Genomic DNA, 25,012 nt, shown 5'->3' with positions numbered 1-25,012 from the left:
ATATTATAGAAAGCAATGCAAAAATGAAAAGAAAAAAACACTAAAGCACTTTATGAACAACAATCAAATTTCATTCAATTTGTGTTTACATTTTACTCTTATTATTATTAACAAAAAACAATATCCAAAAAAGCAAAAAGAAATTACAATTTATGTTTTGTTTGTGTTCTATTACCACTTTAAAAAAATAATCGAAAACAAAAACTAATGACAGTGAAGACCCAATGTGTTTCTTTTTGTTAAACAACAATATCAATGTTTCATTTTGTTCATTGTCTACCTCTAAGAATTGTTATTTATTTTCTAAAGTTTTTTAAATGTTAATTCATCTACAGTTACGTTTATTTAACCTTGAAATCGGTGTTTTAATCCAACTTTGTTTTTTATTCAAAGTTTCGTTGACATTTCTTCTCATCAATCAATTATTGTTAAGAATTGTTATTATTCTCCTGCTCCTCCTTTAATTATAATTATTAACTACTCTACTGCTACAATTATAATTACCAACTGTCATTTTACTTACTTACATATTTATGTATGTGTATTTTTATTGCTATCTTTCTAACCTCAACTAAAAGACAATTAAAATATTTATTTTCTTTTCGTATCTAATTTTCTAGATGATTAACTTTTTTAAGAACAAAACAAAAAAAGAATTAACAAAAAATAAGAAATGTTAACACTTAAGAAAGAAAAACAATGTGTCTTACGTCTTAAAGAAACCACAGAAAAAAAGAAAGAATGAAAAACAAATCATTTGAGAATCATTTTAATTCAATATCGCAAATAAAGTAAAACATAATTATGGTCACGTACAAAATCTCACTATAACTCATCACCACCATGTTGTCATCATCATTTTGAAATCGCCTGCTCATCATCAATGTTGAATTAAATCGAAAAAAACGAGAAGTCGTTGTTAACATCATCATCACCTGCATTAGCATTAAAATCCCTGCACCGTAATAATGTTGAAACCAATGTTCATGTGTAACTTCATCATTTGTCTATGCACATTCCCTACATCAACATCATCACCACCACAGAATTGAAAAAAGTAAACATCCATTATTATAAGTATTCCTCAAAAATAAAATTATTTAATTATTTTTATTGTTTGTGTATTTTATTAGGCGTTTTTGTAATTACTATTTTGTCATTCGTGTGTAAAAAATATGAAAACATTGTCGTCATATATAATTAGTTAATATTTTTCCTTTTAATTTTAATAAAATATTCGTATTTATAAAAATAAAAACCCTGCGAAAATTGTTTTCTTTTGGTTAAACAAAAAACCCGTCATGTCATATTATCTGTAGGTGTCCCGTGTTGAGTTATATTAGTTTATTTTGTTGTTGTTATTTAAGCTTTGTTTATACATATTTGTAGATTGTATTTATACCTTTTTTGTAAAAAAAAATTAAATAAAAAATACTTTTCCATACGAAATAAAATAAGAATAGCTATGGGGTATGCTTCTACAAAAACTTCGCCACTTGATCCTCCAGTAAATAACAATGACACAATTCACATTGAAAATTGAATTTTGACTTAATTTAATAATACCGTCTAAGTCTAATCGAAGAATATAAATTCCATTTACTCATCGCAGAATATATATTTCTGTCATTCTTCCCCAATATTTGATACCATGTTCCGCCATCTGCTTCTTTACTTTTCAGTAATTCCATCACGGAATTACAAAAATTTCGGAATTTGTTACTCTATTATGGAAGAACAAGTAATCTCCAAAATTAAAAGGGATATATTGTTTATAGTTCGCAGTTGATACGACGCCCGTATACTCTTTCTTTCGAAGAATATTTGTCTCAACTTCGTCACTATATGTGATTATGGGTCACTGCGACGTAAGCAAAATCGTTTGGCATGACAGCTTGTCTGAATTCAAGAGCTGATCAACTCTTTCAACATTTTTATGAAGATTCGCTTTGGGCTCGCACTTTTGATCATAATGGGTTTCACAATTCCATCATCATCCACGCATAGTTAATTGAGCTCGTGCTTTCTCGGCCCATGCAAACTAAACATATTCTCAATGTCATCCATATTACTTACAGAGCGATCTTCATTCAAATTGTCGGTTGTTGTAATATCATATGATATCTTTGTAAATCCGTTTTTCTACTTCTGGGAATGTAGTTCCTTCGATGTGTTGTAGCCACAAAGCTGCAGGAGTTAGTTCAGTAGGTTGGCCCGACAGTTGAAAAGTTGGAGTGTATCGTGTGGGCCTGTGCCGCATGCTATCCTATAGGAAATTTAGACGTCTGTTCCAACCCCAGCATAGTTGAGGCAAAACTACTCTGGTTTGTCGTGGCAGCTGGCGCTCCTCAGCTGCGATAGATGAGGGGTGTTCTCCGAGGGCTACATTTGCACGATAGTTATTTATTCAATCCTTTCTGATCTAGGGGTTCTATCTTGTAACGTTGGACCTCTCTTTCTAGTCATTAATATCCCTCCTGGCATGCCTGGATGGGGGTCCTATCCACCACAGGATGACTCCCACAGTAACACCCAATCAAATACTGCAACGAGAGCATACCACTGTGTTGCTTTACTAAAAGAAACGTTGTCTCCTCATGTATATGGTCGACTGAAGACATGTAGAGGCTCCCCGTTGCAGTTCTCAGGGCGGCATTCTGACAAGTTTCAATATTTTTCCATTGCATTGCACTTATATTCGCGGACTACACTGGCACCACATAGCTGATCAGAGATGGACCTGTCGCGTTATACCGCGTTAGACCTTTTTGCGACATCTCAGCGTGTCGTCGATAGCAGTGGCATGTGTTGACGACGTAAATATGCTCTCGATGTGACCCCTAAAATGCTGGGGTAGTTAGTGGTTAGTTAGTTTGTTAGTTGGTGGTTGGAATTCTGCTACCATCGGCCATGATATTCAGCTTAGTGTTCACCTCCACAGTTCATGTGATGAACAGAGTGGCCGTTGATTTAGTGACGGACATTTTCACATTTCTAGCGGGGGAAAAGGTGGTAAGATCAGTCAAATAGAAGTTCAGCCTTTTACATATGACACCGTAGAAGGTACATGACGCCAAAATCGCATAAGTTACGATCTCAATGCGGTCTTGGACAGAGGGTATTCTGCCCAATGTCCTCAAGTAGCGAAGAGTGCTTGACAGTATCAACAGGTTTTGATAAGCTTGCTCTGGTTGAGTCCTCGACTAATATGTGTAGAGATGGCTTGCAGCGCTGTTGTCGTGCAGTGCTGCTTAACGAACCTATTCTGATAACCGGAAACTGGATATCTATTTCTGACGCTGGAGAGGAGTAAAGAATCAAGAGTCTTTGCTATGGGTGACAAAAGCCAAATCGGTCTGTACGATTCACTTTTGCTGGCATCCTTGCCTGGCTTCAGTAGCGGGACCACCATCCCCATTTTTCAGCCTTTGGGAACGACGTGTGTGGCTAGAGACAGGTTGAAAACTTTAGTGAGATAGTCAACACCTGGCTCACCCAGCTGTTCCAAGATTACCATGGAGATTCCATCAGGGCGCAACGTTATTGATAATTAATCTTTCCTGGTGGCATTCACAACACCCTCCATTGTAAATTGTGGTGGTTCCTCTTCGACCTGTAACTCCCGGGGTGGTCGACAAACTGTCGTTTGATATAACTTGTGTGGCTCTTCGAATCAGTCAGCTTAACGTCGTTGAACGTGACTGAGGTCCTATTTTCCTTCTTTCCAGGGTTCGAGTGTCACTTAACAGATGCCCACAATTCACTTATTTCGGCTCCAATGTTGCAACTATTCAGATTATTTAGCCATACTACCATGTCCGTTCGTCTGTTCAAATCAAAATACAGCTCGCAATATTTAAGATAGAGCTTTATACTTCTGTACCAAGTTTCTATTACTCCTAGGATGTTTTGTATGAAAATGGGCTATATCAGACCACGTTTGGGGATATACAGCATTCCTGCAAAAAGTTTTTGGTATAGGACCACGTTTTGGTATAACCCGCATAGAAAGTTACCTCCGATTTTCGGTATTTTTAGGGTTTTAGCTACATTATCCTACCAAAATGACTGAAATTTGGTATTTATTATTCGATATGTCTACAGATAATTGTGGGTATATATCCATGTTTTAGTGTTGCCCCTTAGAAAAGATATTGTATGTTTTGAGATTGGAAGGTACTACGATACCACTCGATGTGAAGTCTTAAAGAATTTGTTTGCTGTTGTTGTAGCAGCATAGAAACCTACGTAGAAACATAGGTTTGATGCTGGGTTAGCAGCCGCTGTCCGAGACACTATCGTTTCGTGTCAATCCGGTACGAAAGAACCCGCTGCTGTAGGATTGGTTAGTTTACTGTAGTGACTGTAACTTGGTAATTGGGATTCTCAATGGGTAGGAAAGCTCCACGAAGAAAATGATCAATATAGGTTCTTATGTTGGTATATTCCCAGTATAGAAATATAGGTAGGTACAGAATAGGTTCATGACGATAACGTGGTATTTTGGATTCTGAATGGGCGGAAAACACCGACATCTAATTGGTATTAAACGTTGTTTAAAAAAAGCGATATTCTTCAGTTTGCGTGGCGGAAGTGTTTAGTATTTTCATAAAAGAAAAGAAACTATTTGTTCCATTTTACTTCAATACAACTCGTGGTCCGGTCAAATTAACGCCGTTCATACTTGTTTTAAATATATTGCTTTCTATTGCGAATTATGTGGAAAAGTATTTCTATATATTTTAACGGTTAATTTTATTCTTTTGTTTTTGTCCATCAAAAAGTGCTTGTGTTTTTTTATGTTTTTTTAATGTTTAATCATTTTTTGTTTTTTATATATTTTTAATTTTTATTTTTATTTTATCTTTTATTTTTTGCATTTTTATTTTTAGGCAATCCCCATAGCCAAAATAATCCCAAATAATTGCTGTTATCCCTGAGTTGTTAGTTATACCAAAAAAAAGAAACAGAAAAACAACAACAAGACATGAAAATATGTTGATATTTGTTTATAAGTTTGTTACGTTGTTTTTGTTTCATTGCGTTTCATACCGTTTACGTTTCTGAAAACAGCCTATTTTAGTCATAAATGCGACAAAGAAGTCTTGGCCCATGATTTGTTTTTTTGAAAGAGAGTTCATATTTATTAACTAAAAAAACAAATAAAACATAATTACATACACATAAACACATTAACATTGAGTTTGAGTTTTGCCATGCATTAACTAACAGCATTTGCATCTTACAAACTACTACAACAACAATAACAACAAAAAATCTACAAAATCTACAATTCTTAATCTCTATGCCAATCTGAAATCTAACTCATTTTCCTCCTTCTTGAAATTGAAACAAATTTGCTCTTTTCCAAAAAACCAACTACAACAACATTTGCAAAAATTGAACATCAACTACTACTACTACTCCAACAACAACAGCTAAAAACAACAAAAGCCATTCAAATTCTTCTTCTCCTACAACATGATGTACAAGAATTGACACGCCATAAAAACGCATGATCACCATTCAAAAATAAAATTAAAAAATAATGTAAAATAAAAATCTACAAAACCATCTTACCCAACCAACAAAAACAAGACATTATATGGACAACAACAAAGACTATGACCAAACTGATAACGAAAACCTTGCAAAAACCCTAAAACGACAACTATCAATCACAACTATCAAAATTCGCTTCAAACAAAAAAATCAGTCAGCCAACAAAAACCAACAACTTCTACAGAATAACAACAACAATATACTCTACTCTCCCTACATCAAGCTCTTAACTCTGAATGCTAATTTTGAAATAAAAAAAAACAGCTCGCAAAACAATCAAGGTTTGTATAAGAAAAAAAGAAAATAATATGAAAATATTATCTCAAAACCCTTTTAGCCTAACAACTATTCCTCTAATTCCCTACCTTTAAATTAACATGTGTACAAGTACTTTGATCTGACTAAAATTTGTATGATTTTGTATTTTGATGTAAATTTTTATAAAATTCAAAAACTAACTATTAATGTATTTGTTAAGCTCGTGTGGTATTAGTTTTACTTGTTAAAATTGTTATTTTTGCCAAATTTTCTAGAAACAAAAATTCTGCTTATTGTTTATGATGTGCCCTAATGTTCGCCTAAGCTATTTTATTTTAAGAAAAAATTCATTTCAATCATTTGACATTCAACAACATAAAACTATACCACACTGCACTCAAATCCCCACACTCTCTCTAACATCACTCATAATGCCACTTTTAATAATTTAGCTCCTCGCACAAATGCTTTAAAATTTTCCAACACCTGAATGTATAAGCGCTAACCACAAAACCTAAATGTAGACATTTAAAGGTTACATTAGATATTTGGTTAGATATTTGATTTGGCTGGATATTTGGTAAGGTGTATAGTAATGAATACATATCTTAAACATTTTTTTTTATTATTTTTAAAACAATTTAATCTCTAACCGATTTGTTGTAATTTCGGTTAAATTGGTCATTATACCCTCAGCCTTTAGGCTAACGATGGTTTATTCATTTTGATACGATCAAAAATTTGCTTCATCGATATGAAGGTTTTGGACCCCAAGTATGTTTATACTAATTTCGTTTCGGGTTATTTGGAGTCGAATTAGCGCTATCCGTCCGTAGGTCTGGCTGGCTGGAGCGCACGATAACTCTCGAACGGATTAACAGATTTGGTCCAAAATTTGGTACACGCAGAGAAGAGATATTGTGGGAGTAATCATATTCTAAGAGCGAAATAGTGTATTTTAAAAATCTGAAAATATATATGTTTCCTGACACAAAATATATGGTTGAAACAACAATATATATTTTCAAATTTTTAAAATACTCTATTTTGCTCTTAGAATATGATTGCTCCCACAATATCTCTTCTCTGCGTGTATGTCTATACTAATTCCGTTTCAGGTTATTTGGAGTCGAATTAGCGCTATCCGTCCGTAGGTCTGTCTGACTGGTGCCACCATAACTATCGAACGGGTCAACTGATTTGATATACACTTTACACCTTGTTATTTCTATCCAAATTTAGATCAATATCAAAGATGCGTCATATCGTTCCACACCTTCAGGTACCTCCCCCACAAAAGTTTTTTCTAAGATAGCGAGAGAGAACTCTCGAACGAAGTAAACGAAACTTTGCATATCATCATAATTCCTCCAGGCATTGATCAGTTTTAAATATGGACTATCGGTACACCCCTTCGGATACCTCCCACACAACACTTCAATATCGGGAGCCACGGTAATGCAGTTGTAAGCACGTCCACCTTGCACTCAGAAGGTCTGCGGTCTCTGGTCAGAAATCAAAATTTTCGCCTGTGGCTTAAATTTCCTGAGTATTTCAGCCATGAAAAACTTTTCTATAAGTGGTGTCGTAAGACACGCCGTTCTGACTCTGCTATAAGAAGTAGGTCCCATATCATGGAGCCAATATGAATCGATTGTTCGAATCATCGAAGGCAGTCCTTGTGATACTGATCCCAATAATATAATTTGTTTGGGCAAGTCCATGTTTCCTGAGTAATAGCCCAAATGCTGAAAAATGCTACGGTAATGGTTGGTTGGTTGACAACCTTACCCCCTTTATTATAAGTCTTCTTTCGTTAAAGTTTGGATTTTATGTACAGATTTATAGCGTTCTGGCTAAGTTAAAGGTGATCATTAAATTTCAAGTAGCAGATTCTTGACATTAACTTTTAAAGTGAAAATTATACTTTTAATGCCTCCAAATTGGCTTATTTTGCATTTTCAATGAAATCCACCCAATAGTAAAAGAAAATATGTCTCTCGATAATGGCCCGAACATTCCAACATCCTACCCAAAATGCATTCTTGAAAGATATGGTTTCATTATTGGCTTTACCACCCATGTAAAAGCTGCCTCTCCAATTCGTACATTGCGTACGTCTGAGATGAGAATGTCCCTGAGATTTCCCTCAACCATTAACCAAGGACAATCGCTGATGCACCCATAGTGAGCCTTTGTGAATGATAGCTTCGGGTTAGACGACCATAGATTCTGCGAAGAGCTGAGCTTCGCGCTATGCTTGCTCACCTTCGCAGACGCACAAGTTTTCGACGAAGATGCACTGACCAAAGTGATTTTGGTCTCTCCAATACTGATCTTCTCACAAACTTTCTTCGTTATCGAGGCACACGATCTCATCCTCTTCACAACCACTAGCTGTGATTTTGGATTGGTCGACTGAGGGACGATTAGTGAGTGACCTATGAAGTTGTTGACTCTTTCACAGTTGTCAAGAGAAGCCCTCTTGAGGCAAAAAATGACACCTTAAAATCTTCTATAAATACTCGTAACAGAACACTTCTTGAGGTCTTTTATAGATGAGAACAGACTTCTTGTAATATTCTTTGGATGACAGAAGGTCTCTTGGGTTCTTCTGTTGACCACGCCTGTCCTCTTAAAGTCTTCTATGGGGAATTGAAGACTTCTTGAGGTCTTCTATATCCACAGAAAGCCTCTTGAGGTCTACTTTTGACCAACACTGGTTGTGATTTTGGATTGGTCGATTGAGGACTAGTGACCATTGAAGTTGTTGACGCTTTCACACACCCATCACTGTAGTCAACAGAAGCCCTCTTGAGGCAAAAGATGACACCTTAAAATCTTCTATAGATAACAGAACACTTCTTGAGGTCTTTTAAAGATAGGAACAGACAACTTGAAGTCTTCCTTGAATAATTAAAGGTCTCTTGTAGTCGTCCTTGGACCACACATGGTCTCTTGAAGTCTTCTATGGGCAATAAAATACTTCTTGAGGTCTGCTATAGCCACAGAAGGCCTCTTGAGGTCTACTTTTGACCACACATTGGTCGACTGAGGAAGTTTTTGACGCTTGTGGTCAACATAAGCCCTCTTGAGGCAGATGATGACTCCTTGAAATCTTGTACAGATAACAAAACACTTCTTGAGGTCTTTCATAGATAGGAACAGACGTCTTGAAGCCTTCCTTGAATAACAGAAGGTTTCTTGAGGTCTCTTGAAGTCTTCTATGGGCAATAAAAGACTTGTTGGGTTCTTCTATAGCCGCAGAAGGCCTCTTGAGGTCTACTTTTGACCACACCTCCTCTTCACAATCACTGGTTGTGATTTTGGATTGGTCGATTGAGGACTAGTGACCTCTGAAGTTTTTGACGCTTTCACAGACCCATCATTGTGGTCAACAGAAGCCCTCTTGAGGCAGATGATGACTCCTTGAAATTTTGTATAGATAACAAAACACTTCTTGAGGTCTTGTATAGATAGGAACAGACGTTTTGAAGCCTTCCTTGAATAACAGAAGGTTTCTTGAGGTCTCCACACATGACCTCTTGAAGTCTTCCCTGGGCAATAAAATACTTTTTTAGGGTTCTATAGCCACAGAAGGCCTCTTGAAGTCTGCTTTTGGCCACACAGAACCTCTTGAGGTATTCGATAGCCTTCTTTTGATCACACAGAGCCTCTTAAGGACTTCGATAGCCACATAAGATTTATTATTGTATTCTGTCGTCAATGTAATATCTCGTGAGCACTTCTACAGTCACAAAATACCATTTGGGTCTTCTATGTACAACAAAAGCGGACGCAAGGTCTTCTATAGACTACAGGATGCCACTCAAGGGCTTCTATAGGCTACAGAAGCCCACTCAAGGCTACAGAAGCCCACTCAGGATCTTCTGTAGGCTACAGAAGAAGTCTTAAGGTTCTATGTAGGCTACAGACGACCTCCTGAAGTCTTCTACGGATAACATAAATTCTCTTGAAGTTTTCAATAGCCACAAAGACTCCCTTAACACTTTGATAGACCCGAAGACCATTTGGGTCTTCTAAGGACAACATACAACTTCTTGTGGACTTTTATAAACACAGAAGACCTCAATGGCCTTCTATAGCTACAAAAGACCTCTTGAGGTCTTCTACAACCGACCTCTCGAAGTCTTTCATAGGGAACATATAGAGAGACAGGATGTTGCATGAGGTCTTATATAGGCAAAAGGTCTCTTGAACTCATCTATAGCAGCAGAAGACCATTTAGGTCTTTTATGTATAGGCAATAGAAGACCTCTTGGAGTCTATAGACAAGAGAAGACTTCTTGCGGTCTACTTTAATAACTAAAGCCTTTTATGTTTTTTTTTATAGTCGCAAAAGTCCTGTTGAGCACTTCCATAACCACAGAACGCCTCTTGAGGACTTCCATACCCACAGACCGCCTCTTGTGGTCTTCCGTAGCCACTGCAGGCCTCTTAAAGTCTTCTATGAATAACAGAAGACCTCCTAAGGTCTTCTAGTATAACATATAACTCTTGAGGTCTTCTATAGGCAACAGTAGGCATCTTGATGTGTTATGTGAATAACAGAAGATTTCTTGAGGTCTTCTAAGGACAATGGAAGACCGCCTAAGGTCTTCTATAGGCCTCTCGAGATTTTCTATGAGAGACAGAGGACCTGGTGAGGTCTTCCATGGACAAGAGAAGACCTCTGGGGTCTGCCATTGACAACCGTAGATCTGTTGATGCTTTCTATAGACAGTAGAAGGCCCCTTGAGGCGTTCATTCGACTTATGAGATCTTCTAAATGCTCATAAAGTCTTCTAAAAGCAACAGAAGACCTTTAGAGATTTTCAATAGCCACAGAATACCTCTTGGTGACTTCTTCAGCCACAGAATTTTTATTTTATGGACAACAGTCACGGTGAGCCTTAACATATTTTAAATGGAAGGTGCTTGCACCTGGGAAGTTTTTGCAGATTCTGAAACTACAAATCTCATAGATGAGAAATATCAAGAAACAAAAAAATCGCCGGAGGGATTTTCAAATAAATCGCGATTTAAGTTCACAATTTTAGGGGTTCTTTAGGTTTTCACGATTTTGCTTGGAAACCGCCAGTCCTTTATAAATGGGCCTAAGGATAATGTTGTAGCTGTGAAAATTGTCCACACGATTGACCTTTATAATATTTTCGTAGGTTTTATAGTTTTTGAGATATAGAAGTTCAAATTGAGACAATGCACTGACTGTATCGCCTCCTTAGGACTCGCAGTTTCCAAGCAAAATCGTGAAAACCTAAAGAACCCCTAAAAATGTGAACTTAAATCGCGATTTATTTGATTTTTTTCGTTTCTTGATGTTTCTCATCTATGAACATTGTAGTTTCAGAATCTGCAAAAACTTCCCAGGTGTAAGCACCTTTCATTTAAATTTGGTAGATTTCATGAAGTCTTTTGTGTGCAACGAGGCATTTTTATATCTTGACACTAATTTTCAAAAAATTTGCAAAGAGCAGTTTAAGACCAGTTCCCAAATCTTTTGCATCATCGAATCTATGCATCAACGGACGCACCTCCATCACCCGTATACGAGGTTTTGAAGTTGAGGCAGATGAGGAGTCACACAAAACCGTCTCGGAGGATTTGGGTACCTTATTTGCCTTTTTTGAAGACTGTGACTTAACCGCTTTTTTTGAAGATGTACTCTTATTCGAATATGACGTTCCCTCATTCTTCACCTCCTTAGGTGCCTCGATAGGAATTTCTCCTGTGCTTGAAGTAGAGATTTCGTTGATAAAAAGTTCCCTTCTAGCTATGTGGGGATAGTATCTCACGAACTTCCCCAAAAACATGCGGTTCGATTTTATCCGCTTAAATTCCCTTCGCTTGTCATACGACACGATTGCCAAGTGTCGTATGTGTGTAAATTGCCGAAAAACTTTGGCACCACCGTGGTAAGACTGATCGCATAAGATATAGACTGTCGTTTATGTTGTCCTTACCACGGCAAGGACTTGACAACTAAACCTAATACTCCTTTAGGCGCCAAGGTATCAACGAGTCTCCATTCAAATACTTTTGGTACTCTATTGCAGACCTTGATAGACATGTGGTCGCTTAATACCGCGGTGTTAGGGTTTGCTGGGCGGTTAAATCCCTCAGCGTTAAGTTGGGTAATATTTTCAGTGAGTTTCACTGTGGAATTTAACATCATTTGATTTGGTTTTCAGGACTGTAGATTGTTCAGTCGCTCTATAGCTGAAATATTTGACTTCAATTATTTTTAAATTAATTTTTAAGATATGTATTTTACCCTTCTCTCCTAATTCCAGCCATATTTTAGTCCGCACAGTTGTTTCTATTGTCAATAGGATCCATGCACAATGTAGTCTTAAAACAGCACACAAAAGAACATTGAACTCTGTTAAAGTTAAAGAAAATAGGAGAGTTAGTCTCGTCAGGAAATTCTTAACAGAATTCTCGAAATTCATTTTTGTATTAGGCAAAAACTTAGCCGGTTATATGATTGTTGTATGTACTTATTTATTCCGAACATATTTTACCTTGCAGTGTGTAGGTTCATAGAATTTATTGAAAAATTGGCATCAGCTTTTTGTGGGGAAAATCTTTGGTTTTAAAAACCCACTAACAAAGAAAATTTATTTTAAGCTAAATAATTTTTGTTATACCACGTTTCAATCTTTTTAATAAAATATTACATATTTCTAATAGCGCAGTTTCGAAGTTTTTCTATGAAACTGGGGATAATGGACTAATTTGTCCATTTATATATAGGTTAGTATAATGCAAATATCGGTTAGATTGACTTTATAAAACAAATACCCACAACGAAAAAAAAATCGTCAGAAATAAAAAAATTCCTCAGAAAGGGGACCTAAAAGTAATTTAAAATTGTTAGGTGCACAAGTCCGCCTCCAAATTGGCATATTTAGATTTAGTGCTAACAAAGTAACATAATTTTTAGACATGCACTGCCACAAATTGGCTATGGCTAGCCTATAAATAGAAAAAAACCTGGAACACTTAACTTTAACTAACACCAACCAACCACAGTCACCACCAAAACACAGAACCCAAAGTTAATCAATCTGAGGTGTAAGTACACTCTAACAACTTGATGTAATTTTTGTTTTTATTTTAAATGAAAAATACCTAAACTAAACCCAAATGACACGGTATAAAGGATTTTTGGAATTAACCCCCTTAAACTTTCACAGCAAAATCACCAACAATCAGAGATGCCTAAAAAGAATTACTAATTTTAATGTTTTATCTCTCTCTTCTATTTTAATCGATACTTTAGAAAAAGCGATGTCTAATACTGGCGGCAATGGCGAAACAGATGGCGAAGGCAATAGCCAGGATGGTATGTCACAACGTGGAAATTCTGATGAGGATGATGATGGTCGCAAATCGGAATCGCCTAGCGAACCACTGCCTATATATCAGAAACGAGATAATTTTTATTCATAAACTTTAAAAGAATTAAAAGCAGAAAACTAAAACTTTACCTTGCCTCCTCATCACCACACTTCAAGAGAAGCAAAACAAAAAGATAACTATAATGAGCCGATAAACAAACACACACACATATATATATATACTACATACATGAGTATTAAATACGCAACAATTTTAAATATCTGAAAAAATATATGTATTTATTTAAACAACAACAGAACAAAAACTCTGAACAACAAAATAACTACAAAATGTAAACAATTAATGCATTTATCTTAAGTAATGAAATATCACCAAAAACAACAACAACAAACAAACTACAAAAACTGCTACAAGTATAAAACTTACTTGAAAATTATCATAGAAATCTAAATCTATATAAATACATTATAACAATATTTTATTTTGGAAAATAGATATTTTCTTTACCAAGACTAAATATAAAACAAATATATTTGCCGTATTTATTATATATTTTTTTAAAAAATTAAAGCATCCAAACTGAAACTGAAAAAGAAAATTCATTATGGAAATTCTATATATTGTAAAAATATATTAAAATTAAAAAAATATATATACAAATTTTCTTATTTGAAAATTTTGCCTATTAGGGCTAAAATCATTTTTAATATTAATTTTAATTAATTTCTCTTTGGAATTGAGCTAAATGACCGTTTATGTTTTGCAATTGAAAAAGGAAAGCCGATATTTAGAAGCCACCCAGCTGAGCCAGACTGGGGTTTGAATCCTCGTCCTTGAAAAACACAAGAAAAAAGTGTTGTCACGGCGTGTTAGCGTTCAGAACCAAAGTCATTACTTTCAATAGCAGCGCTAAGCGTTTGTCATGAAAGCACAGCTAAATGGGCAAATACCCCTTGTTGTTGCAAAAAAACAAAAAATTGCATTTGAAAGAAGAAAAGTTCGATGACTGAGAAGCCACTCCACAGCCGATATGTCCGATGAGCCGCTCTAACAACGGTGAAACATGCATGTTATAGTGGTGGTTGTGTGGGTTCGAATCTTCGGCTTTCCTTTTTCACTTGCAAAAATAAACGGTGATTAAGCTCGATTCCAATGAGAAATTAATTAAAATTTTCTTAATTAAAATTTAGTTTAAATGAGAACATACTTTAAATTGGTACGTTGCTTTGTATGGGCCTGTACCAAATTAGGGACCTATATAGACAATTTTTGGTAGAAATGTTTACCAATAGCTGAAAATGCAAAATGTCAAGTTTCAACAAATTCGGCGGTCCGATGTGGCAAGACCCTTAAAATACTTTAAATCAGAGCATTGCTTTGTATGGGACCTATACCCAAACGTGCACCTATATAGGCAATTTTGGGTAGAAATGTTTTCCAATACCTGAAAACACAAAATTCCAAGTTACAACGAATTCTGTGGGCAAATGTGACCAAACACCTAAACATACGTTAAATCGGAGCGATGTTTTATATCGGGCCTATACCAATATCGTGGACCGATATAGACAGTTTTTGGTAGAAATGTTTTTTAACTTCTGGAAACAAAAAATGCCAAATTACAGCCTACCAAAATCTGAAACTATATTACCCGTTGCCAATGCCTAAAGGATAGGCAGCTGTCATCATGCTGAAAAGAGACAACAATTTAAGCAGTGGAAAAGGGGGAGGGGGCATGGACAGGTAAGAGGTAGGAGGAAAGTAGATAGAACAGGGAGTAGCTAGGGAAGAGAAAGGATGTTCATTGATCTAATGCTGTAATGACCCTGATTACAATTCTGATCTCTACACCACAAGAAGTTATGACCTTCCTCAGATGACATTCCATCAGGCAAGCACTGATCGTCACTGATTCTGCCTTCAAAATCAGACTTACCAGTGATTGTTACCTGTAATGGCGGCAGTCTCAGGCGGAGCTTTCACACTAAGTGAGTCCTTGTATGGCTGTTTCGTCTGCTACTTCGGCTTCCCGGACCTTGGAGCGGGAGTCCTTTAGTTCCGTCGTGGCAAGGGATCCGGACAGCTTGAACATAAAGGGATCCTTTTGTTTAACTTGATTGGCTTCGATGTAGTTATAGCAGTTTTTGAACTAGTGACTACCTTTAGATATTCTTCCGACAGAAATTCAATCCCCTGAGGAAGTTGCTCCCTCCCTGATGGCCAGGGTTGGTACTCCCTAGAGCAACAGACGGAGGCGGAGCTTTCACACTAGGTGAGTTCTTGCATGGCTGTTTCGTCTGCGTCTGCTTGATTCCCTTCATGTCGTCGTGGCAAGGCATCCGGACAACTTGAAATTGAAGGGATCCATTTGTTTAACTTGATTGGCTTTGAAATAGTTTCCGCAGTTTTTGAACTAGTGACTGCCTTCGTATATTCTTCCGACCGACATTCCATCCCCTGAGGAAGTTGAGAGAGCCTGGGTTGGTACTCCCTAGAGTCTGATTCAGATGGGATAACCGTATTGTCCACCTCATTGTCTGACAGAGAGTTGTCTTCCTAGTAGTGGTCTTCAACGAGGGTACTTTATTTTGGTTTGTTTTTATACCCTCAGCCTTAAGGCTAAAGAGAGTATATACACTTTGACACGATGAAAATGTGCCTCATCGAAATAATGGGTTTAGACACGAAGTATGTACCTTCAGACAATTTGGAGCCAATTTAGCCATGTCCGACCATTTATCAGCCTGGCTGGAGCGAACAATAACCCTCGAACGGATTAACCGATTTGGTCCAAAATTTTGTTCTCGTTATATTTTGTCCAAACTTAGCTCAACTTTGCAAATGGGCTATATCGGTCCACTTCTTTGGGCCACACTCAGCCACAAATTTGATATTTGTTTCCTTTATAAATGTTTTCATTTCCAATTTTCACAGGAATTGAGGCCCTGGTAGAATTTTTTGCCGAAAGTAATTTCGAGTGCCTACCACACAAATTATCAAAATTGTTGGCACAAGTTCTGTTTATGGACTCTTGTCGGATCGGCATAAATTTTTGGAATCATTTTGTGTTCGCAGTTCCTTTTACGACGGTACAAGTCCATACTTCCTGATATAATGACCCAAAAACTCAAAAGAACCCTGCCGCCACAAACTTAAATGACTGATCAACACTTAAACTAATGAATTGAGGATCCGATTTGGGCGAAACTTTTCAGAACGTACATCAAGTTCTAAGAAGAGCTCTTTTGGAAAACATCTTCGAATACCTTCCTCACAAATGTTCAATATATTTAAGTTTAAGTGCAGTACTTCTTGTGGTCCAGTCCAAAAGCTCTAAAAAATCCACGCTGACCAACTAAAGGGTCTGATGGGCACGATAACTATCGAAAGAAGTGATTGACGTTGGTCTCTAGTCTAGGATGGTTGTGATATTTTTTTTAAGCAGGTAGTCCTCCCTGCAAGTCGGAGGGATAAGTCCGTGCTGACTGGCTCTAAAAGGGATTTCAGGATTTGATAAAATTTTTACACATTCTAAATGTTCTTCCTAGCTTACGCCAAATTCTACAAAAGTTCAAACCAAGGTTCATTTAGTAAAGTTACCCAGAAAGCAAATTCAGGCCTTGGTCTTCTTTTGATGTCAAAAGTTTTTGTAGCGAGGAATAAACGAACAAAAGTAAAGCTGGGAAATATTGTTGGCACAATTCAAATAAAAAAGTTGTAGAAGTATTATTTTGGTTAAACTGGAATATTTCGTTCTATTCTTTAAAACAAAAATGTATTTTGACAGCAAAGGAAGACATCAGCTGGGTTTACAGGGTCAGCTTGTTATTGCATCAAGGTTGAAACATTCAGGCCTAAAAACAGTCTCAGACCTGTTCCGGGAAGACATTTCAAACTCTATTTCAAATAACAGTAATGTTTTGTAAAAACTATTTCATTAATAGTCCGATCATGAATATCGACTCCCCGTGAGTTTTTTCAGCCGACTGATACTTTTTAACTTGTTAGAATTTAATTTCAGCAATTAAATGTTTTATTATGACGGTCACATTTTTAGCTTTTCCTATATATTACTTTTTACAATATTAAGAATTTCCACATGTTTCACTATTCAAAAAATATATGTAGATATCTCTCCGGATTGTATTGTGACTTCCTTAAATTTTTTTTAATACAAAACCAACTACAAACCTTACCTTCACACTTACATACATATTACCACACACCAATTACAATCAATGAAAACTAAGAAACCAAACAAAAACCCTGTAAAATGAAGCTTAATTGACTGATAATATTATTTACGAAAATAAAAAAGATGAAGAAGAAACAAACAAAAACACAAATACAAAGACTATGAAATTTAGTATTAATTTCAGTTTTTTTGAAAATTGATATTTCCAAAAAAATAAAGACTAACAAAATGCAGATCAATAAAAATTTAACTATAAAAAATTACATAAACTGCATAGAAAAACAACTTAAAACAAAACTTTAACAATAATATCATATGTAAAACTTATTTAAAACTGATTTTAAAGAAAAAGAGACATATGATATAGCATTTTTTCGAAAAAAATAACAAAAAAACATTTGCAAAAAATCAACATATCATTATATTCATAAAAATTCATTAGCAAAATAAGAAAGTAAAAAATAATGAAAATTAAAATATTTATTAAACAAATATTCTTTAAGAATACCAAAAATAACATTATTAACAACTATAACTAAAAATGTTATAAACTACATATATGAATATTTAAATATATGCAATAAACACACACAGCATACATTTATCATATACATACAAACATATAGAAACACACTGTAATTGTTGTTGATTCTTTTTTGAGATAAAAAAAGTAAGCAAAAAAGAAGAGAACCTAAAAGAAAAAGTAAAAACGACTTGAAACGAACGACTAAACAATCCTATTTGAAAAATCCTAATATAGATTCAAAAATTTTAGATACAAAAATATATTGGAAATAAATTAAAGAAAAAACTATTTAGTAGTTATTAGGCAAACGAAATTAATCCAAAATTAGAAAAAAATATTTATTTTTTATTCTTATTTTTTATTTCTAATTTGATTTCTGCACAAAATTAAAATTCTTATAAAAGAGTGTACTTAGGATTTAATAATTGTTATTGAACGCGAAATGAGCATTGAGGGGTTATGGTCACATATTGAGCACGAAAAATGACATTTCAAAATCAAAATTTCGATTTTAGTTTGTTTTGTTTATTGTTGAAGTTCAATCTCATTTTCGATTGTTTGAGTGGAGTATTCCCCCATTGGCTCAACTTCATTTATTACCCTCTATTACAGAGAGTAATGTTTTTCAAAACGAACTGACAGTGTTGCAAAATTTTCAAAAACTGAGAAGCCAATTGATAATTCCCTTCGCCGGGATGAAATCATGATATTGGTAGCGATCAGTAAAAATTTTGCAACACTGTCAGTTCGTTTTGAAAAACATTACTCTCTGTAATAGAGGGTAATAAATGAAGTTGAGCCAATGGGGGAATACTCCACTCAAACAATCGAAAATTTCGATTTTAACTAAGAAAATTGATAATTTTTTCGCCATAAATCCGTCAAAAAATTTTTTAAGTCTCTCGCTTAAGTACAAGCTTTTCATATGTATATCAATCGCACAAAAACATATGAAGATCACGTTTTCGAGCTACAGTGGGAGCCGAATTCAAAAATGCCAGTTTGAAACACGTTTCAAACTTCGATGTTACTTACAAATCACAATGAATTTTCTCTATCTCTGCTAATTTTTGTCCGATCGATACGAAATTTTTGCAACATATTCTATTCTACCAGGGCCTTAATTTCCGTTTTGTGAAAATGGAAACAAATGTCAAATGAAAATTTTCATAAAGAAAATATTTTTCATTTCAAATTTTCATAAAACAAGAATCCAGCCCCTGTACTTTAAAATGAGCCAATAAAAAAATTTTGTAAAATTTGTAAGTGCCCACAACCCTTTAATACTGTTAAAACAAGCTTTCTAATTTTCGCCATTTTAAATATTTGTACGCACAATACAAATGACGATACGAGGGTCACTCGAAAACCTTCTGGCCTAGGCAACACGCAGTGTCACTAGGTGTCATTTGACATTTTTTTTGGAAAGTTTGACAGTTTTTAGCCTAAGCGTACTCAGTACAGTTTGATGTACGACCATGTTTTGGGTTGATTGTGACACCTCCAAAACATGGTTTTTGAACGCTTTTGCAGCATCTTCTGGCGATTGCTGCTATTATTCGAGTTCGAACGCCAAGTGTTCATGAAATATCGAATGTCAGTTGGTGGAATAAATGCCCAAGGATGTCTCTATCTCACGGTATTTAACGTTGCCATCTTGGATTATCCTTTCACGCACGGCTTAATTTTTTTCTGGCTTAGCTGCCGTTTTTGGACGACCCTCACGACCTTCGTTTTTTAGCAAGTGTCCGCCACGATTGAATTCATTGAACCAGTTTTTCAAAGTCCTTTATCGACATACAAGGATTTAGTTTGATCGATGCACTCTTGCCGTGATTATCCACGTCGGAAGTTATGAAAAATTATCGGACGAAAATGTTCACAAGTAAATTCCATTTTTTGCATAGTGATTTTTTCAAATCACTGTAAACAACCCAACAAAAGGTCATATATCAAACTGACCTGAGTACGCTTAGGCTAAAAACTGTCAAACTTTCCAAAAAAAATTTCAAATGACAACTGGCAACACTGCAAGTTGCCTAGGCCAGTACCAATTCTGTACCGAGTTACTTTCAGTTTCACTCCCGCGGGATGGTTACGCATTATAACCTGCGGTTCGCGTATTTGTTAAGCTCGTTATTCTCTATCGAGAATACCCTTGGGGTAAATACACTATAAGCAATGTTGATTACTGCATGCTGTGTGAGGATGAGGAGGAGACTAAGACCATGAAAGTGTCCAATGTTAAACAGCACTAGAAACAGACACTTCGGTGATTATGAGTTTTCTGCTCCATATCTATCAAAGAAAGACCCAGCAGGCATTGTCCTTTTTTCAAGAAGTCTTATATGGCTATGAGGAACATACTCTGAGCTCTTTTAAGCCTTAAACTAATTGCGATATATATTTGTTCTCTTCTTCTTACATGTGACCTGGGGATTGGTAACCCCTGCTAGACCCGGTTGTTAACTTTCGAGAATACCCTTGCTGTTAATATCCTTGATGAGGAGGAGACGATGAGGAGATATCTGATCGCCTTTAATTAACTGACGATTGCCTCTGGTTTATACCACGATTCCATTCTATATTTTTCCTTCTATTTACAGGAGGAACACAATGGGCCTTTGGGCTTCGATTAGGCGACTCCTTAAACCTAAACCTAGCCATAGCGCGACACGCAATTTCACCAATACTTAAATTTCGCCAATACTATGGAATGAAATTTTTATGACTTTATTTAAATTAATTTCCAAGTAAATTCACCACTGGGTGCCACCGTGGTGCAATGGTATGCACACCCGCCTTGCACGCAGAAGGTCGTGGGTTAGATTCCCCGGCTAGGCAACATCAAATTTTCAACGGTGGCGAAATTCCCCCTCAGTAATGTTGGCAACATTTCCTGAGTATTTTAGCCCTGTAAAACTTCTCTACGAATGGTGTCTTAGGACATGCTGTTCGGACTTTGCGATAAACTGTAGGTCCCATAACATTGAGCTAATATGAAGCGGGGTACACTCATTAATATGAGAGAAGTCTCCCTTGGCTCGCCTAGGATTTTTGTAGAACCATTGTAATTATTATAAATTCACCACTGATAACACAAGCATGGCTCAAATATTCATCAATTGTTTGGAATCGAACTTTCATGCAATTACAGTTCCACCAATTTTTTGTAATGATATTTTCATCAACTCCCATTTTCATGAGCTCTTTTGAATGACTGGTTGAAAGCTCAATTTCCATGTGCTGCAATGGAAGTAAAAATGATCTATTGTCTTTATCAAATAAATTTCGAATTATAATTCCATTTTAACCCATCAATCAAATTCATTGTCATTCTCGACAACTCTTCAACAGGGACACAAATACGATTTTTATTAATTTAACACTACCTTTAAAGCATTTGTTTTAATTAATAAAAAATGATTTTTTTATAAATTAAAAATACTATACAATTTTTTTTAAATATTTTTCTTAAAAACTCCAAAAAAAATTAATATAAATGAGAAATCGAAATCACTGTAAGAGGCACTATATTTTATACATGAGCTCATGTATGAAAAATAAGACTTTAAAAGTGAAAATAATTTAAGTAAAAAAGCACACAGTTCAAAGAACTGAGACATAAAAAAACTCAAAATAAAAAAACAAATATGACTGTATTTTTATGTAAATTATTTTCGTGGATTATGTAAAAATACAGTTTATATTGAAATGAAAAAAATACACAGCAATTTCCATGTACCTATTTAAATTTAAAAAAGTACTCTCAAATTCATGAAAAATATATAACCTCGACATACAAAAATAAATAAATATTTCAAATTCAAATATCCCTAAAATGAAACATATAAACTATAAAATATATATTTTATAAGTCAATTATTCCCTTACTCCCCCAAAAATTAACACAAAAAACACAAACTAAGGTCACACAATAACAACTTCAAGCGAACCATAAAAATAATATTCAGTCAGTTATGCCCATATAATATTTCAATAACTTATACAAAAGCAAATAAATAAAAAATAAAATAAAATAAATCCGAAGGAAACTTATAATATTAAAAAATTATAAAGGGTTTTGTAGAATTGGACCCCATAACAAAAGAAATGCAAAACACAACGATTCAATAAAATATTTTTTTAGTTTTAAAACTTCTTCAATTTGTACAAAATCATATACATACAAACATTTATATTTTTAACAAGTATTATAAACACCCCTAGTTTTAGTATTGATAATTGACTAGTTTAATTTTCTTTAATAAAAATAAAATGTCTCATTATGTATGTACATATATACCCAGCAAACCAAATGTCGGATGTCCGACATATCGAAACAATTTCGGAAGCAAAATCGTTCAGATTTCGTATCGATTTCTATACGATTTTTCTTAGGGGAATTTGTTCAGATTTCGTTCCGATTTCGGAGAAAATGTCGGAAGTAAATTTCCCTTCGAATTTGCTAATGTTTTTCTTCCGATTTCGTTACGAATTCGGATCGATATGTCGGAAACAATTTTCCCTTCGCACAACAACCACCTTTTGTATATATCTAACAAGCAACATTTTAGTTTGTTGTCGAAAAACAAAATGGTTGGTTATAAAATTCGCATATACATTTTTTAAATATTTTAAATATAAATGCAACATATAATAATTCAAGCTAGTGCTGATAGACTCAACATATTCGTACACAAAGTTAACATTGTTCTACTATAACTACAAAATGATAACAACAGTGAAAATCATTAGATATCTTTGAAATTATAATCTTCCAATAAAAAACATAACAAAGAAAATTTATCAATAAAAAAGAGGCAACAGAGAAAAATTTTTTCATTCGATAATCATACGAAATTATTCCAAAATTGTTCAGAAACCTTTACGAAAGTTCGGAAGGTACCTCAGATTTTCATACGACATTATTCCGAAATCGTTCAGAAATGTGTACGAAAATTCGGAGGAAGAAATTCGAATTCCGAATTTCCCAAGGATTTTCTTCCGATTTCGTTGCGAATTCTGACCGAAATCGATCCGATTTCGCTCCGACATTTCGTTCCGAAATTATGTCAACCACCTCATACAACTTTCGTTAAGATATCGTTACGATTTCGGATCAGATATCGGACGTAACGTCCGATATCGGTACGATTGGTTTTCTGGGTACATACATATGCCTGTATAATATTAAATACTGTATAGTATCAAGTGTATTCTTGGAATATGTATACTTAAAGCCAAGTATATGTAACAGACGAGAATAAGGTGTATTATTGAAATAAATACCTTAAAAAAATTCCAACTTTCCAAAATGTTCACTTTTATACATAATATGTTCCGAATTTATCATGGATTTGTGTTTAGTTCATACATTTTGAGACAATCTGGATATGCATATTTTTTTAATAAACAAATACATACAAATCTATGTTTTATATAGCATTAAAAACATTGTTAAAAATAAAATTTTAAAAATTCGATTTTTCAAGTAATTTTCTTTGAACACAAAGGTGCTATATAAACACATAATTTATTTTATTTTTTCCAACATTATTTTTTAATAAATATCAAAAATAAATGAATAATATTAAATAATACACAAAAACCAAGCCACCATAAAATAATAGTCATTTATTGTACACAAAAAGTGACCTTCATTGGAAACACTTTTTTGTTTAATTTTGTTTGCCTTATTTTATTTTTTGTTTCGTTTTCTATGAAATACAAAAACAAAACAAAAAAACCCATACCCATTTTGCCTTATTTCAAAAAACAAAATAATTATTTAATAATTTGTATAAAACTTTGTTTTTATCTTTAATTCTTTATACACACTTTATACACTTACACTTTAAAAACGTTAAATATTATTATAAATATAAAAAAATTAAGCAACATATTATTATAATTCATAAAATATATAAACACATAATCATATACTTACATATAAAACTAAAGCTAAAAAACAGAAAATAAAAATGTTATTCTAAATTCACAACAACAACAACAAAAATAAACTATGAATATTGTATATTATAAAAACAAAACAAATTATAATATTGTACGTTAAAGCATATTACATTATTATTACATATTATATTACATACATAAATACATATATTATTATATCATTACACAGATAAAAAAGAAGAAAACAAAAAACACACACCCACATAAAAATTATACTACATATTGTAAGTTATTATTAAAAATAAATGAAAAGAGAAATGTTATCAAATAAAGAAATAAAAAATAGTTGAAAAATATATTTTTATGTGTTTCAATCACGCAGTGTGGGATTTTGATTTCGTATAGGGAGACTAGCAAGTGCCCGCTACTTCGTAAGCGAAAAGGGGATATTAAACATTTTTTCGTGGGAAACAAAAACTCCCTGAAATAACGTGGAAAAATATATGTTTGAAATATGTTTGGCTCCAAACATAATTTGTTTGTGTCCAAACAAATATATGTTTGCAACATTTTGTAACAGGGGATGACGTAGGGGATGAAAGATACCAAGGAACGGTCCTGACCGGCTTTAACATGGTAAAGTCCAGGATTTATCTTGGTCCCTCTCTCATCTCAAGTGGACACTGACCTCCCCTTGCTGTCACCTGGGGAGCTGCTTTTAACACCCGTTAAAGGTAGTGAGCTAGTCGGGCTAGTAGTCAGTACTTGGATACCAGAGACCTCCACCAAAGAATCCATGGTATGACCAGGAGTGACGTGCTGCTACCGAAGACAAAAAATGCGGCATATAGGGCTACTTTACAATCAGTAGCAACGCGTAGCGCACGAGAGAGGTATCGGGAGAAAAGGAGAGAGGAGAAACGTCTTTTCCGCAGGAAAAAGAGAGAGATGGAAAAGAGGGAGTGTGACAAATAGAGATGTACAGGAGACAGAACGAAGTCCGAAAATTCTACCAAAGAGCATCAAACTGATGGCTTTGGTAGAGACCAACAAGGTAATTTGGTAATTGATACAGATAGTGTGCTCAGAATATAGAAAGAACATTTTTCCAAACTGTTGGTATCCGATAGCAGTGAAGACGGCGAAGACACCACAGATCCAATCCCAGA

General features: G+C 34.7%; 1 protein-coding gene across 42 annotated transcripts in view; it reads left to right on the top strand.

Moving 5' to 3' along the window:
• The window catches only part of kmr (pleckstrin homology domain-containing family A member kramer), a 397,594-nt gene extending 373,883 nt beyond the window's left edge, over positions 1-23,711 (top strand). For 20 of the 42 annotated variants that reach the window (XM_073958769.1, XM_073958773.1, XM_073958801.1 and 17 more), the window contains one exon: positions 13,127-23,711. In XM_073958769.1, the coding sequence (XP_073814870.1) occupies positions 13,127-13,296 (170 nt within the window). In that variant the 3' untranslated portion in view covers positions 13,297-23,711. Of the gene's footprint in view, positions 1-620; positions 5,595-13,126 lie in introns of those variants that run through there. The other 22 variants (XM_073958811.1, XM_073958800.1, XM_073958785.1 and 19 more) reach the window with 3 other exon arrangements.
• Positions 23,712-25,012: the final 1,301 nt, after the last annotated feature.

Source organism: Musca autumnalis, unplaced genomic scaffold (assembly GCF_047663935.1).
Source record: "Musca autumnalis isolate F117 unplaced genomic scaffold, ASM4766393v1 scaffold_1, whole genome shotgun sequence".
Taxonomy (NCBI): Eukaryota; Metazoa; Arthropoda; class Insecta; order Diptera; family Muscidae; genus Musca; species Musca autumnalis.
The sequence above is the reverse complement of the archived record's forward strand: the minus strand, read 5'-3'. Positions and strand labels throughout refer to the sequence as shown.